The following is a 17,793-nucleotide window of genomic DNA, read 5'->3' on the forward strand; positions in this document are numbered from 1 at the left end:
TAGGAGGTTACATGTGCACTGTCATTGTAGGCACAGAGAAACAGCACGCGGTCCATTCTGTTTTGTACTAAGAGGCTGTAGTCAAATAATCGTGCAGCTCAACAACTTACGGTGTTATTCCTTAATGAACAGTTGTCATCTATTTGAACATGAAGTTAAAACTTGTTTTTGTTCTTAGGGATAACATTTAAAATGTTTGCTAGCTTGCAGATGAAAATTTTGTGTGACTGAAGTATGTGTTACTGAAATTACTTGATAATGTTATTTTTCCTTCCTACATATATTTTCAAAACACTGAATTGGTTATGATTATGAAACATAAAAAATTTAAATTCCAACTTTTGTTTTGGAAATAAAGATTTATAATAGTATTTTAGGTGTTTCTAAAGCTGTCATTTTAGTTAAATACTCTTTGTTACAGAAGGTAAATTTCCTATTTTGGTAATGTTAGTCTTAACAATTAGTACTGTTACTTGACTTTTTATTTTTGTTTTTAATTTTGAAGCAGTGTTCTCTCCTGATGGATACTTAAAAATGAAAATTTGTGCTTTTCATTAATTTTTTTAAATATTAAAATACTCTCAAATACTACTGATTCTCTACTAAATATATAAGTATTTATTTAGCATTTTATTATATATATTTCATCATTATGTTAGGTCTTTTTGTGATTAAAAAGATAAAGTCATAGCCATAAAAATATTAATTCTCATTAGGAGATGACACAATTTAATTCATTAAAAATTGCATTCTATTTTTAAATCAGCACCTTGTAGCAGCAGCTATAAAAATAATGACCTACCACCAAGCCCTAAATAGCTTTAAAACTCTTTCTTAAAAATATAGAATCTTGTTAGTCATATGAATTCTAATCATATTTGTATCTTCTGACATATGGTTTATGCACTTATAAATGTTATTCTTATAACATTTAGAAGATCTACTTAAGGCAATTCCTTTTTTATATTCATAATGACTATTTTTCTTATGCCATTTAAAACTTTTGTTTTATTCTCTACAATAGATATTTTTAATAACTTGGCTATATTTAAATATAAGACTTATTTTAATGAACCAACTAAATTTCCATTTTCTTGTATTTTCTAATACTTGTAAAAATTACCATTCTCAGTATCTTGCCCTGTTCTTATTCTTTCTTTTCTGTGAATGAAGTAGAGTAATAGTTACCACCTAATGTGAATAATATGTTGTGTAATGGTGCCTTTCTATCTCCATGGAGTACTCAGAGAGAATTGTGTGTTTTTACTTATAATTGTAGATCAAGACACTTTTCATGTATTTTATAAAGTCAGTATTTATGTTGTACATTAGTATGTAGCTTAAAATTTTTTTCTAAGTATATAATTTTCATGATGAGAGAACATAACCTTTAGTTACAGTGTTTTTGAATTTAATGAAGGAAGAATTCTTACATTATCAAATCTTTGATATTGCAGAATATGTACATTGACACATTTGAAATATGTATTAATAATTACCAGGAGTTATTTCTTTTGTGGTGTATTTAGTCCAGATATACAAAGTAAAAGTATGATGTTCTGCTTAATTGGATAATTTTTCTCAATATATTTCAATAATATATTTTTTCAGGCTAAAAGGAGAAAGTAAGCAGGTGACAGAATACAGAAAAAGACTAGATGAGATTATCTGTTGGTTAACAAAGGCCGAGAATGCTGTACAAAAGAGATCAACCACTGAGCTAGAAGAAAACCTGAGAGAATTAACAGTAAGTGGTTTGTCTCTGTATTTGGTAATACTTTTTGATGTACGAACATTTACACTAGGAATAAGATAAAATATTAGGAGAAGAACAGGGGAAGAAACTTTGTGCTTTGTGTTATACGTGATACACTTTAAAGAGGAATATCTTTTTTACATTTTTCTTTTAAAGAGCAGCTATATTTTGTCCTTGCAGAGGTAAGGCTTCACTCACATGAAAATGATAAATCATGTGGTCTCAGTATTAGACCTAAGGTTTTCAGGATATTTTAAAAAGACTTCATCATTGTTGAATATAATGTGGCTATGAAGTAAAGTTATAGCTTTTAGATTTAGGAGATAATTACTGATTATTATCTATAAAATTGACTTTTATAGAAACCCAAAATCTGAGCGACTTGAGAGGAACTCACCACAGCTTACTCTAGACTTAGTGTCATGGTTGTATTAATCATAAATCTTTTTTGTTGATCTGCAACTAAGAAGGATTGTTTACAGTTGTTTATTTATGACATATATAAATACATACAGATATATAGAGATATAAATATATTCAAATATTTATAAATTTCGTAATTTTTGTGTTAAGAATTAAAAGATGTTGCAGAGCAATAAACATAATGCATTTATATTTTTATTTAAAAAAAGAAATTGAGTGTTTATGTGGATAAAAACACAGGCATGCATCAAGGTATGCTGAAAAGGACACCTACTAATTTGAAAGGAGATTTTTGTCTAACAGAGTCAGATTGAGGCATTTTGGGAAAGAACTATTAGTAATGATGAAAAAATGTTACATGGAAGACAATAAGCTTTCAAAATGTGACAATAAATATCTAACCAACTTGTTCCTGTTTCAACTACAAATTTCAACAGTTTTCTTGGAACATCCCTTTTGTACACAATTTGGGGGCCGTCACTAAGGGTGGGGCAGTATGTTACAGTAGGTAGAGGTAAGGTAGACACAGGTGCATAAAAAGCTTCTGCTGGTTGTTTTTGTTTTTCGTTTTCGCCTTTCCTTGGAACAGGCACCATTCTCCTCACCTAAGAACAGAGAGTTAAATTATCAGTGCAGATGTGGTTTCATATGACCCTGTTAAGAGACAGGGTTGGGGCTGGGAGCATCTGCGCATGCAAGCGCACACTGCAGATGGGTGGTCGTTCCCTTAGCAATTACACTTTGTTACCATAAGTTTAGGCTTCTTATAAACTTATTTCCCACTTAAGAAATTAAAAGTCCACATTTGAAAAATACTCAAACTATGTTACTTTCTTGAACTTTCTCTAGTATGACAACCTTCTAATCACACCTCTCTGCTGTCACCTCTAGGACTTGAACCAGGAGATGGACATACAAGCCGAAAAACTCAAATGGCTGAACAGAGCTGAGCTGGAAATGCTTTCAGATAAAAGCCTGAGTTTACCTGAAAGAGAAAAGATTTCAGAAAACTTAAGAACTGTAAATTCGACATGGAATAAGGTGTGCATTAAGAATTACTTGACACCTTTCTTATATTGATTGATTTTGTTGTCAAAGAAGTGGGATCATATAAATATTTTACTTTTAAGGGTATTCAAATATGGGCACATTTTAGTAATGCTTACTAATGTTTATAATGATTATTACTTTTTGAATCTGTTGTGGGCAGAAGTATATATTCTCTAAAAATGCTTTTTATTTTGCATATATTTTTGGCCTATGGGATTTATATATTATATTCCACATTAAATAACAAATACATATTACTATAAGAGAGTAAAATGCCAATAATTATATTCCGAGGGTGAAGACATTAAAATAATTTCTCGATGTTACACTTGACTTTTCACATTTGTAGGTATATTTTTAATGATTTTATTCATTCAACACATATTTACTAGGTCACAGGTGGGACGTAATGGCATGTGGCTACAAATATGACAAAGATAAAGTCCTTTTTCTCATACCAATATTATAATTATTTATTATTATTGTAGTTGAAATAGTTAAAGGCAGATAAAATTTTAGATTTCTATTTATCTTGGGCTGCCACATACCATCTCAAAGCATGAGGCCTGTTTCAAACACTGGATGAGCGTCTCTGCCCCTTGTTTTGATAGACCCCATTTAGGTCATTTAAGAGGACTCTCTGCTCAGCCCTCTTAAAGTGGTAGCCATTATCGTCAGTCTCACCATTCAGGAGCTTTACGGATCTAGCCTCTCGGGTTGAGAATTACTGTCTTGTTGAGCTGCTGTTACTGATGACTCACGCATTTGCACCTCTCTGGCCGGACCGCTCTTCATGCCCTAGATTTGCCCGCACACCTGCCTGCCCACCAGCCCCACTGAAATGTCTAATGGGCGTCTCAGAGTAATGTTCAAAATTGAGCTCCTGATCTCCATCTCCCCCCTGTGCATTGATACACTTCTCCCCACCTCAGCTACGGGCAATTATATCTTTATTATCATTTAAAGCAAAACCTTTGGAGTCAGTCTTTTGGTATGTGAATTATGTCTCAATTTAAGAAAACACTACACCTTGGTTCACCATCATTAGCTTCTTCCAAATATATTGCTATTTGATGTGCAGTTTGATGGGCGGCTAGACAGAGACACGGTGAAGCCTGCACAGCAAAATTTTGACAGTTGCCGATGTTGGGTGGCCCAGGGCTATTCTCTGTACAGTGCTTTCCATTTTTCTTAGGTTTTAAAAATTGCATAAATTTGGCTGCTTCTCACTATCCCTATTTCCACAAACTTGTTTCAAGCCACCAGCATCGCTTTTCTTGATCACAACCAAGGCCTTTTCACTGGTTTCCTTGATTCCTTCTTTGTCCTTTGTCAGTCTTTTATCTACAAAGTAGCCGAAGCATTTGTTAAAATAGTTCAGATCAGGTAACTCCTCTGAGCAGAAGCCCACTCATTCCATCTCATCTGAGTAAAGGCCAAAGTCCTTGGTGTGACCTTTTAGGCTCCAAATGTTCCAGGTTCCTGCTACCTCTCTGACTTTATCTGCTCCTCTGTCACCCTTACACTCTTTTCCAGACATGTTGTCCCTGTGTCACACATGCCCAGCTTAGGCTGTGCGTATTCAGTCAGACCACACATTGGTTTAACTCAGAGGATGGCAGTGGGTACTGTGTAAGACAGGGCATGGCGGACGCTTCGGGAGCACTATGTTAGATAAAGCCTAATGCCAGCCCTTCCTGCATCTCAGAACTTCACACTGATTTTCCTCTATCCAGCTGAATTATGAATGCCCAACAACAAGCAATGCTGATTGTGCAGAGAATTTCAGCAAACACACTTTGGGAAATACTACTCTGGGATATTTCATTCTTTCATGCAATCATTCACTCACTGAATAGGTTGCGATTGGATTTTCACTTTATGCCAGGCACCATTTTAAGGACTCGGGTACACAGCAAAGAGTATGCCACTCCTTCTGGCCCAAAGAGCTTACTGTGGTGAGACAAGTGGATAAGCAATTATAATGCAGAGGGATCCGTAGGGATGTAAAAGTATGGCACATGCCTGGCTCTGGGGGTTAGCTGTGGAAGGTTTTGTGGAGGACGTCATTTCCAAGCTACTTTGTAAAGGATGAATAAGAATTGGCCCGATGAAGCCTGCGGGAAAGGGCACTGCACGGAGAAGCAGCGGCAAGTCAAATTGTCTAGAAGAGACAGAGAATGAGCACAGCGCACTCGGGTACTGGAAGTAGCTCAACATGAAGTGAAGAATGAGAGATACTTGCACACATCAGCTCCTAGAGGACTCACCATGTATCACAAGGATTTTAAGCTCTGTCTTGAGAACAGTTCATCACCTTGAGGGCGGTGGGCAGCTATCAATGGGTGTTAAGTAGGAGAAAGTTACATTTTGAAAGCTAACCGTTGCTGAACTGTAGAGATGGATGGGGTGATCCTAGCACGGATATCCTTAGGATATCAGGACATCAAGCAACTCCTCTGAGCAAAGCCCACACCCCAGTGGAAAGATATATTCATCATTAGACAACTTGGGAAGGGATGTCAGGGAGGCAGAGGGAGACTTTGGATTTGGATATGTCTGAATATCCGGTTGCCAGAGAGAGCCAGACTGAAGATGTATTTCTGGGAGTCTTCTGCATCTTAAAACTGTGTGGTAGATGAAATCATTAGAAACCAGGGCCCAGGCAGAGAGGCCTGTAGAATGTTAGCAATTGATAGATGAGCAGAGGAGAATGAGCTGGTGAAGGACACTTCGAAGGTCAGGCAGGGAGGTGGGAGGAAAGTCAGGAGTGCAGAATATTCACAGAATTCAAGAGGCAGGGGAGTGTGACAGCATTAAATGTTGCCAAGGGCCAGGGCCGCTGAGGACGGGGTGGCGTTCTTGATAGTAACGTTGGGGGAGTGGGGGCTCACGCAAGGCTGCAGTGGACAGAAGGTGGAAACAGAAGCCTCGGCATTGAGTGGGAAGGGAAGCGGCAAAGCTCTCCTTTAGAGTAACACTTCCTCTTTTGAAAATATAATCATCTTTATTTATATCGAACTCTTCTCTTTTTGTCCGGCCGGACGCTGTAGGTGTGCAGAGACGTGCCCAGCGCCCTGAAGGAACGCATCCCGGAGCCCTGTTCTGTTTCTCCAACAAGAATTGCTGGTAGGATACAGTTTATTCCTTAACGATTTTTTTAATAAACATAGCAACATATTCTGATTATGAATATCATATATGAATTAGAGAAAACGTTAAATTTAAAAACACAATACAGTTGTGATTTGTTTTTCTATTTTCAGTGTTTAAAAAGGAACGTTTTCTTTAAGTCCAGTGCATAGCTCACTGCCCGGTGTGTGCAAGGGCTGGAGGTAGAGGAGACCTTCTGCCTCTCCCGGGCCTAGAGCGGGGCCTGGGCCTCAAGGGGGCCCGTGGGAGGGGAGGGATGGGCCAGGTGGGGAAGCTGGGAACAGGCAGTTCTTCAGAAAATCAGCTCTAACTGTTATGCTAGCATATTCTGGGGGTGCGGCTGTAATTAGATGCAGATCATGACTGAGAACAAAGGTTTAGGTATCCTTGGAACCAAGTGGGAGACAGGAATTTGGAAGAGTTCTTCATCCCAAGGAAGTTATTTACTAACAAATGCCTATCACTTAGATGTGGTGAAAAGAGCATTTTCTCACTATTTATTTTCCTTCTGCCCTTGACCAGATTAGATGTGGGCCATAGCACCGTGGCTACTGCCCCATGCCTCGCAAGCTCTCTGAACCCCTGTGCCCTGCTCTCTCTCTGTGAACTGTTCTTGGGCCCTTTCTAGATTAGTTTTGAAATCACAAATCTCAATAGGTGATTTTGTCAAGTTACATGCAAACCTGTTGGGGTTTTTCTTATTTGAATTGTGCTGAATTTACAGGTGGACTGTATTTCTTTAGAAAATTATTTAAGCCTCATCCAATATACTGTATCCTAAAGTGGGCTCCAGATGGGCCTAACAATTAATTCAACTGCTTCATCTAAAATTAAAGGAAAACAACCAACCTTCCATCACAGAAAACAAAACAGGACAAACGCAAACTAACAATGAAGAGAAAACATATTTACCCAATTTTTAAAGAAGACAAGAGTCTCTAATGTTAAAAGTTCTACAAAAACCATCTCCCAAGACAGGTTTATGGGTTTGATCACCCATAACATCTATTTGTTAAGAAGAAAAAAACACATTAAAAATCCCGAAATAGAAACTTTTCAGCAATTTGGCGAGGGTTCCTCTTACCTAGAAAAATGAGTTTGTGAAGATTGATAAGGTAGCAGGCGAAGAACACAGGGAGGTCACTGGTGGAAGCCGTGTGTTTATCCATTGAGACAGGACATTGTTGGTGTGGACACAGATGTTCAGAGGGCCACACGCTGCTGCTCCAAGTCTAAATTCCCAACTGCTATGGAAAGCAGTTTGGCAATAAGTATTAAATACATTAAATTTTGTAATACTTTGTGACCCAGTCATTTGACTTTAGCAAATCTGTACCAAGGTGTTAATGAGAAATGTGCAGAAAGATGTTCCTTGCAAGTTCTTTTTAAAAATAAAGTGTAAGGGGCCATCTGAGTACACAGCTGTAGGAAAAGAGTTAACCAACAGTGAATATATCCATAGATGATTACATAGGTATTCACAATGATGGGTATTAAGAATTACTAATGCTTATGTTATAAAGTTAAGTAAAAAAGAACAGAGAACACTGAGTAAGTTAGCTTTACAATTAGGGCAAACGTTTGACAAAATAACTGCTGATTTTCTCACAGTTGATGTATTTTTTTTATTCTGTTTTCTCTTGGTAACACTGTTAGTTGCTTCTGCCTAACTTCTGCCCTAAAGTACTGTGAGACTTGGCTTTACAGCTACCAAAGACATAGAGACTCCAGGAAACACCATTGCTACTTCACTATGAGAAAATAGAAACTCTTACCATTTTTTTACTTAATCTAAGTTTTACATAAATGCACAGGCACATGTCGCCCTTGTACCAGCACATCGGAATATGCTGTTGATTTAGTAATTCTTTGCTGCATTTCAAATTTCAGCTCATCCTGGTGTCCAAAAGGTGGTGCTAGTGTCCTCTGCGTCAGATCTTCCTGTGCAGTCTCCTCGTGCTTCAGAAATTTCAGTTCCTGCTGATCTGGATAGAACGATAACAGAACTAGCCGACTGGCTGGTATTGATCGACCAGATGCTGAAATCCAACATTGTCACTGTCGGGGACGTAGAAGAGATCAATAAGACAGTTTCCAGAATGAAAGTAGGTGCACAGTGTAAAGCCTTGTCATGGGAGCACATGGTTAGACATGGGTGTGTCTGGATCCCCTGTGTTTATCCTAAACTCCCGGAGAGTGAGCTCTAAAAACTGCTTTGTCTGTCAAATAGCTGTCTCAGGCTAGCTTGGAAGAGTAAAGCTTTCCTTGCATTTACGCCGTTTTGGTAAGATCACCTTTACCAACTTGAGTTGTAGGCTCAGTGTATATTTTAAAATCTAAAACTGATATTGTAAATCTAGCCCCATCAGTATAAATGTAAACTCGTGTTACATTTAATGCCTAATGTGATGTAGGATAATTCCTGAAGCACCTTTTCAACATATATTTCATAATGACCTTATATATTTAATTGCTGACATTGGAAGTGGGAATCTTCTGACTATAGTTATATATATATGTGCATATATATAATGCCAATTTATGAGGTTCTTTATTCATAGTCAGTGTGTGTTAGATTCTAGGCTGTGTGTTGTATAGAGATTCTGAAATGAATATACTAGTTAGGAATTAGGAATGAACCATAAACTAGTAACAGTGATTGCTAACTTTTATTAAGTGCTTTATGTGTGCTGGGTATTTTTGCAAGTAATTTACATGTATTATTTCACTTACTTCCTTAACTGTCTTTTGAAGTAGATACCAAATTATCCCAGATTGCAAATATGCCCACACTGGGATGGAGGCACTGAATACATACAACAGAATGAGTCTGTGGCAGAGTGGAGGGCCTGGTACAGGGCACAGGGCATAGGGCAGGTGCACGTGACCTGTTAGGGGAGCCTGGATGAGGAAGGCGGGCAGTGCGGGATTTTCACATCCAGCAACGAATGAATGACATTCCTGGTACAGGGAGCAGAGGGAATAAAGACACAAGGTCGGGGAGCATGAGGAACATCGGGTCAACATTTGTGCAATAAGGAAGTGTGGTGAGATATAAGATAGTGAAGGCAGCTCAAGGTCACTCTGAAGGAGCTTGTGGGCCATGCAAACCCTCTGGACTTTGAGTTCGTAGGCAGTGGGCATGCATCTTTTTTTTTAAATAGCGGCTGGAGACTGGTGTTAACAATGCCCTGCTTCAGTAGGAAGCATGGGAATAGTGCAAAGGATGCTTAATACAAAGGGAAGAGCCTTTCTGGGTGGCTGAGGTAATGCTGTTGCAGTTAGCAGAGAGAAGGAATAGAAGAAATGAAACGTGGATGAGGGTGTGATTGATTTGGTTGCGAATATGTTGTGCTGAGAGGTTCTTATGCCATTTAGAAGGAATTGATCAGCATTCACTGAAATCTGAGACTTTGGGATTGGAAGTTGTGAATAATCCATTTGGAAATAATAGATGACAATGGAGGAGTCATTAAACTCTGCAGAATTAGTGAATTCATCAAGAAGAAGAACGGAAAAATTAGAAAGAGATTCTCTAATTTTTGTCATTGTATTTGTACCTTTTGGAAATAGTCTTTATGGCTACTTATTAGTTCTACACTTAAAATACATCATTTTTTCTGGTATGAACTTTTTCCCCATGTTCATCAGTACTAAGAGATAAACTCTAGAGCAGCAGTTTTTTTGTGTCTAAAATTGTTTAATTTGTAATTATTTTAATTAGCATTTTTACAATACCTTACCCCCATCCCTGTAGGTGATATTAGTTTGTGTTCATATTTGATGTAGGATCGATATGCCAGGTATCATCTGCAGAAATCACTGCTTATGTTTTTCAGAATGTGTTTTAGTTTTTTAGAGGGACTTTTTTCATTTAATCTCCTCAGACTTGATGTAGCTGAACTCAAAGTATTTTAATATTTTTTTGTGTGTGAAAACAAAACCACAGAGAGGTGAAGTGCCTTGTCTGGGGACCGAGATGGTAAGTGGCAGAGATGAGATTTGAACCTAGGACTTCTGACTCCAAATCCTCCCCTTTCTCTGCCATGTTGCAGATGCCTCACTATCTCTTCTGGGAGAAAAACAACTTTGACATCATCGCACCAGTTTTGCTTCTTTGATATTCTTAGCGTACAGCCTATTAACCTGTCTTAATAATCATTTCTTAACCAGATCACAAAGGCTGACTTGGAACAGCGCCATCCTCAGCTTGATTATGTTTTTACACTGGCTCAGAATTTGAAAAATAAGGCTTCCAGTTCAGATGTGAGAACAGCAATCACAGAAAAATGTAAGTTTAAAAAAATATTCTATCATCCACTTACACTGAATCCACTTACACACACACACACATTTTCAAAGATTATTCAACCAGAAATTAATATTATTTAGTGTTTGATATTCTTTATTAATAAATATAGCTTTCCCTTGTTTTATTATTTCTTATAAACATTGTCACGATTCTCTTTTGAATTCCTTAAAGAATTAATATCATTTCTTTTAAGTATTTACTGTTTCATTGGATCATTTGCTTTTAAGTTAGTGTTTCTTTTGAAGGAACCAAGAAAACAAGTTAGAGAAACCCATTGGAATGAAAATCCATTCTTCCCTGTATAATTTATTAACTAGAACTAGATCTTATCATGTTGTTTAACTCTTCTCAAAATTCATTCCAAAAATATTTATTGAGCAACTACAGTGTACCTCAGTGCTTGGCAACAATTTGGGAATACGTCAGCTAAAAAACAAACTAAAAAAAACAACAACAACAAGCAAACAAACAAAACAACCACAGTCATGATTTTTGTTTTGAGTTTACTTTCTGGCTTTTATATTTCATATAAAACAAAGTATAAGTTCTCAAGGATGGATGGGCCAAAGCAATCTGATAATTAATAAAAAGGAGAAAGAAGTAAAATGGCTAATTCAGAAAAAATAAACCAACATTGTAAAATACTGAAAGTTCTCTGCTAATTCATCTGTTCCAATAACCTTGTTGTTACCACATTAATTTTGAAATTGAAACACATGCTAGGAACTTAGAAGGATGGTCACAGCCTACTTTTATCATCCCTCTTCTCCTACAAGCAGCCTTTGTCTCCGTCTGTAGCTGTTCTGTACTATCCATATTTTTTAACACATCCTGACATTTCTTATTCTCCTACTTTTATTTGCATTATTTTTTTCTCCTTGGCCTTTTGTCCCCAGATAAAAATGGATTCAGCTCATAAAACATCACCCCCTTGGTAGAGCCTTTCCTACAGTCTCTGGTGTTTTCTGTCTTCAGTGCCTGCTGTGGTCTTTTCCCCTGTATCTTCATCGTGGGTCTCAGAGTGACTCAGATTTTCTCTGCCTACCACAGATGGCGAATATGCACCTTTCTGGGGACTCCCACGGTGCCCAATATAAATTATTTTTATGTACTTAATTTGTGGCAGAATATAAACTGGAATGTATTTTATTACTTTGTTTAATATTTCTCAAGGGGAGAAATTGGATGATTTCTCCTATAAAAATTGTGTTTTAATATCAAAATAAATGTGTCAACAGGGTTGTTAGAAGAGATGAGTTAGTGAAGAACTTTTAGTGTCTTACAATGTTGGTTTATTTTTACTGCTTCAGCCATTTTCCTTCTTTCTCCCTTCCTTTTATTATTAATCGATGGGCAGTTTCTGCTTATTCTGGAACTTCGAACGGTCCCATGTCCCTTGCGTGGTAGGGGATCTTCTCTGCTTCCGTGACACCGAACTCTGTACAAAGCCGTCTCCGTTTTGCTTTTTGTACTGTCTTATGTTTTTTCCCACCATCTCTGTATTTGTCCAAAGTTTCTTTTAAGGTTTTTTATAAGACTTCTCCCAAATATCCTCTCTTCCCAATGGCACTCTGTCTCTTTGTTTTCTCTCCATTTGCTTGTGTAGAAGCTGCATAGTCTTTGTCACTATTTATTAAATAAAAAAAAATTCTCAGCTGGCATGTACTAGCCATAGTAACTTGCTTTTAGTTCTTATTCACAATTAATAGGATAATTTGCCTATTTTTATCATAAACCTGTGGTATTTGCTGCCACTTGATGTCATTAGCTTTATTTGTTCAATATTTAAAGATTCTATTAGTAGCAGAATTGGCTTAAGTATTCCATGTAACTTTGCAACTGACAAGTAGAACATTAAGTTAAAATCTTAAGCGACTTATTTAAACTTTTATTCAGGCAGTATAAAATAAATTATCTCATTGAACAATTTTTTAGAATTATTACGTATAAGTAAAATTTGCAGGTTTCTGAGTAATCTTAAATTGATAGCTTTAATGGTTTACTATGACCCTGTATTATCCCAAAAATTTTACCAGAAGAAATGCTATCTTGCAGTTAAGTTCTTCTTGGCCTGGTACTTAACCATAGCCCTTCAGTCTGTATGGCATTCAAAATTTCTTCTAGAAGTTTGTTTTTAACTTTATATCTGTTTATTATCAGTGGGTTGTTGAAGATATTCAAATCTCTTGCTTACTGACTTCAATTCAAGATCATGAACTGCCCTTTAAGTAATTAAACAAGTTTGTTTCCTTAGATCCTTCTTTTCTCAATTTCATGTCAAAAATGTGAAGGAGAATGAGGGGTGGAGAGGAGAGGAGAGAAGGAGAAGAGAGAAAGAGACAGAGACTGTCCCCCGAACAGCCTCAGCGATCTTGAGAAAGAAGAGCAAAGTAGGAAGGATCACAATACCTGATAACAAACTATACTACAAGGCCACTCTAATCAGAACAGTCTAGTACTGGCATAAAAACAGACAGATCAATGAAACAGAATAGAGAGCCTAGAAATAAATCCATGTCTCTGTGGTCAAATAATATTGGACAAAGAGGGCTTGAGCATAAAATGGTGTAAAAATATCTTCTTCCTTAAGTGGTGTTGGGAGAACTGGACTGGTAAAAGCAAAAAAAAAAAAAAAAAAAAAAAAAAAGGTAGACCACCAACTTACACCATACACCACAATAACCTCAAAATGTATATAAGACTTAAATATAAGTCGTGACACCATAAAAATCCTAGAGGAAATTATAGCTGATAAGATTTTAGATATCCCATGTAGCAATACTTTTGCCAATATATCTCCTATGTCAAGGGAAATAAAGGAAAAACTAAACAAATGGGTCTACATCAAACTAAAAATCCTCTACATGGCTAAGTAAACCATCATCAAAATGAAAAGGGAACCTACCATATGGGAGAACATATTTGCCAATGATACCTTGGACAATGGTTTGATCTCCAAAATATATAAAGAACTCTGGTATGACTCAACACCAGGAAGACAAACAATCCAATTAAAAAAATGGGCAAAGGCCCTGAATAGAAACTTCTCCAAAGAGCACATACAGAGGGCCTGTAGACATATGAAAAGATGCTCAACATCATAAGCCATCAGAGAGATGCAAATTAAAACCATAATGAGATATCACCTCATATCTGTCAGAATGGCCATCATAAACAAATCAACAAACAACAAGTGCCAGTGAGTCTGTGGAAAAAGGGGAACCCTAGTGCACTGTTGGTGGGAATGCAGACTGGTGCAGCCACTGTGAAAAAAGTATGGAATTTCCTCAAAAAACTAAAAATGGAACTGCTTTTTGACCCAAGGATTCCACTGCTGGGAATAATACCCTAAGAATCTTGAATCACCAGTTCAAAAGAACTTATGCACCCCTATGTTCATGGAAGCTCTACTTACAATTACCAAGTGCTGGAAACAGCCTAAGTGCCTATCAGTAAATGAGAGGATCAAAAAGCTGTGGTACATTTACACAATGGCATACCACACAGCAGAAAAAAATAAGGAACTCCTGCCTTTTGTGACAGCATGGATGGAACCGGAGAATATTATGCTAAGTGAAATAAGCCATTCGATGAAAAACAAATACCATATGATCCCCCCTATAAGAGGACTCTAATGAACAAAATAAACTAATGAACAAAACAGTACCACAGGCATCGAAACATGGAACAGACTAACAGTGACCAGCGGAGAGGGGGAGAATAGTAGAAAGAAGGGGAGCAGTCAGAGAACATGTATGAATGACCCATGGGCGGGTACAACAGCATGGGAATTGACCTGACTGTTGGGAGCCAGGGGTGGGATGGGTGGGGGAGGACGAAGGGGAAAGAATTGGGATGATTGTAATAAAATAACAAAATTTTTTTTAAAAAAGGGACAGAATGAAAGAGAAATAGAAAGATACAATAAAAAAGAAAGCAGAAAACTGCCAATATTGTTTTGTGTGTTTTTTTTTTCTTCTTTTTTTACAATAAAGAGCTGCTGGGTATAGAGAACTTGAATCTACTTTTGGTGTTTCTCTTAAACTTCAACATAGAAAAATACTTCCTTTTAGATAGGTTTAATCCAACAGTAAGACAAATGTGAAAGTACTCTTGAAGAGTTTTAAAACCAAGACTACCTAGGACGTCTCCTTTGAGGACACAAGCAACTATGTCTGTGTCTTCAAGTTCCACAAAGCGCTGTTAAGTCCACCTTCCTTAAACCCGGTTCTATAAATATAGAACAAGGCAGGGGATTATTTTTCTTACAGCTTTTTGCTTCACCGGTTTATCATCGCAGATATTTTAATTGTGAGGTATTTTAGTGTACTTAAAATAGAGTTTAAGAATTTTCCCTGAAGAATGGCTTCAGAAGTATATCAATTGTATATTGTGACATACTGAAATCTCTTTAAAATGTGCATATCTACTTTCCTCATTTGCCTTTCCCATTGATAGCCTTATTTGTACTAAATTTGGTATCAGGTATTTTTTTCCCTTTCCTGATAGTCACTTTGTGGAATTCGTTTTTATCCTGCTTCCTCCAGTGGAAAAGGTCAAAAACCAGTGGGACAGCACTCAGCACGGCGTCGAGCTGCGGCAGCAGCAGCTGGAGGACATGGTGATCGACAGTCTGCAGTGGGACGACCACAGGGAAGAGACCGAGGAACTGATGCGAAAATATGAGGCTCGGCTCTATATCCTTCAACAAGCCCGGAGAGATCCACTTATCAAACAAATCTCTGATAATCAGGTGAGACTCCTTAGATAGTTTTTGGCAATATCGATTTGTGGGATATAATTTTTGTTCTGTTAACTGGAATTTTTAGGACTCCTGTCATGATGTTTTCCTAAGTTCTTAGAATATACATCGAAATTTAAGTTATATTAAATTTAATGTGAAATTTAATACACATTGAAATATAAGGAATTTGACCAGGAAGGAGCAGAAACTTTTCTGGAGGCATAACAAATAGAAACGCACATATATCCTAGATTTATAGCTCACTGACACTTTGCAGATGGAACACACCCATAAACCAGCATCTAGCAAAGGAGCAATTTCAGGATCCTAGGATTCCCATCTTTTGCCCCCTTTATGTCTACCCTGAAGGTTATATCTACTTATGAAATGTCTTGAGACTTTCACCTGAGAGCTACTGGATGGAACAAATCAGATAATAAGTTTAGTTTCTATTAATACCTTTATAAGCAAACTGTTTTATCAATGTTATCAGAGCAGGAACATTTTGTGATCAGTTTGATTATAGAGTTGATGATATTGAACTCGAATTCGAGGTTGTGGTTGTTAGGTTATATTTTAGTGTATTTAGTTGTCCTTCAGATAGCCTAAGATGAAAGTGTACGTTTGTGAAGAGTATAATAATGAATATGTGGGAATCAAAATCTAAAACACGGAAGTATGCTTTCATTCTTCACACATACAGACTTTCCATGGTTATAATTTAAAAAGCAAGTGGCCAGGTGCCCGAATTTCCTGGATCATTCTCTGTGTTTGTCGATTACCTGCTGATTGTTTTCACCAAATGAATCACAAGTAATATTAGCCAAACCCCCAACGCATCACTAAAGGAACACAATTAAAAGCGATATCAGTGCTTGGGTCATCATGTTCAGAATATTCTATTCTAATCAGCACAAATGGTTATTTTCTTTTGAAACTTTAGGGTAGATTTTTCTGTTAGTTGCTACAAAAAGCACTAAAGCAACTTTCATTTGTCATTTGGATTTCATGGCAAGTATCTTGATCCAGGGACTCTCAGAGGTTAAAAATGTGTGTCAAAGAACAAATGCCAATGGACAGACTCGGCCGCAGTCTAGCTATTCCAGCAACTCTCAGTGAACCTTGCTTGTCTGTTTGATCCTATCAGGCAGTTAATTTTGTAAATGCACATAGTGATTGAGGGTCAAGAGACAGAAGACTTCCATATTGTTGGCCCTTTCCATTTCTCTAAGTGAGGAGGATTCTATAGTAACTTCATTTCTATACAAAGCATGTTCCTATAAGGATCAGACATATAGCTGAAGGAATGAAGAGACAAATAACATATCCATAAGAGGAAAAGATAATTTTTAACATCATCTGCTATGTACCTGATCACTTTCTTAGACATTTTTCTTTTCACTTTAGTAATTATTTTGGTTTAAACGTGCATGCAAGAGTTGGTCTAGTAATTTGCTTTCTTCATTTGAATTCTGTGTCTAACACATGTTAAAACCTGCTGGGAGGACCCGTGTTTTGGTAATACTCGTTCCTGAGTGACCACGTCTAACAATGACACCTGGACTTACGCCTTAGATACTGCTTCAAGAACTGGGTCCTGGTGATGGTATCGTGATGGCGTTCGATAATGTCCTACAGAAGCTGCTGGAAGAATATGGTAGTGATGACACAAGGAACGTGAAAGAAACCACTGAGTACTTAAAAACATCGTGGGTCAACCTGAAACAAAGGTAAATGCTAAGTCCCTGGCAGAGCAATGGGTGTTGTCAAGTTGAGAATTTGATTGCTTTGGCTTTCTCATAGAAACATGCCAAAATATGTGACTACTGGAAGTACATTTGATTATTTTTTTATCTTTATATATAGGATGTACATACAATATCTACTTGAAATTTTGTAATGGAAATTTTACTTGAATAAGTCTGAATCTTGCCAGTGGCTATTTATGTGTTCTGATTTTGGGGTATCCTCTCGGTGCTACCTAGAGCATATCTTGTAGCACTGTGGTGGTAAGGAACACTTGGTATTCACAGCTGCTCTAGGGTAACGTTATTTCTAATGGCAATGAAAATAGCGTGCAGTTTGGCTGGATCTTCCTCACTAGACTCCTGAAATATGCTATGTGTATTTAGGGCTTAACTAATTTATTTTTTTCCTTTCCATTACCCTGTCTCATCAGTATATTTGGAACAGCCTAAAATAGCATATGGGTTCATAAGAGAGATTTTTCTGTCACCTGAACACCTAGGATTTGAGGACCTATAAACTAGTGGTTAGCATCTTTTTAAGATGGCATATTTATATTCACCATCAGGTACACTGTGTTTACTTCCTGCATAGTGTGGGGTGTGCCTG

At 37.1% G+C, this 17,793-nt stretch overlaps 1 protein-coding gene across 6 annotated transcripts in view; it reads left to right on the top strand.

The window, feature by feature from the left end:
• Window positions 1-17,793, top strand: part of UTRN (utrophin) — a 444,878-nt gene that overhangs the window by 197,219 nt on the left and 229,866 nt on the right. For all 6 annotated transcript variants that reach the window (XM_054570070.1, XM_054570072.1, XM_054570071.1 and 3 more), the window contains 7 exons: window positions 1,612-1,747; window positions 3,071-3,220; window positions 6,283-6,358; window positions 8,273-8,487; window positions 10,556-10,673; window positions 15,242-15,447; window positions 17,014-17,168. In XM_054570070.1, the coding sequence (XP_054426045.1) occupies window positions 1,612-1,747; window positions 3,071-3,220; window positions 6,283-6,358; window positions 8,273-8,487; window positions 10,556-10,673; window positions 15,242-15,447; window positions 17,014-17,168 (1,056 nt within the window). The remainder of the gene's footprint in view (window positions 1-1,611; window positions 1,748-3,070; window positions 3,221-6,282; window positions 6,359-8,272; window positions 8,488-10,555; window positions 10,674-15,241; window positions 15,448-17,013; window positions 17,169-17,793) is intronic.

The sequence above is a fragment of the Pteronotus mesoamericanus genome, unplaced genomic scaffold (assembly GCF_021234165.1).
Source record: "Pteronotus mesoamericanus isolate MK-2021 breed Mesoamerican mustached bat unplaced genomic scaffold, CSHL_Meso_final contig_20, whole genome shotgun sequence".
Taxonomy (NCBI): Eukaryota; Metazoa; Chordata; class Mammalia; order Chiroptera; family Mormoopidae; genus Pteronotus; species Pteronotus mesoamericanus.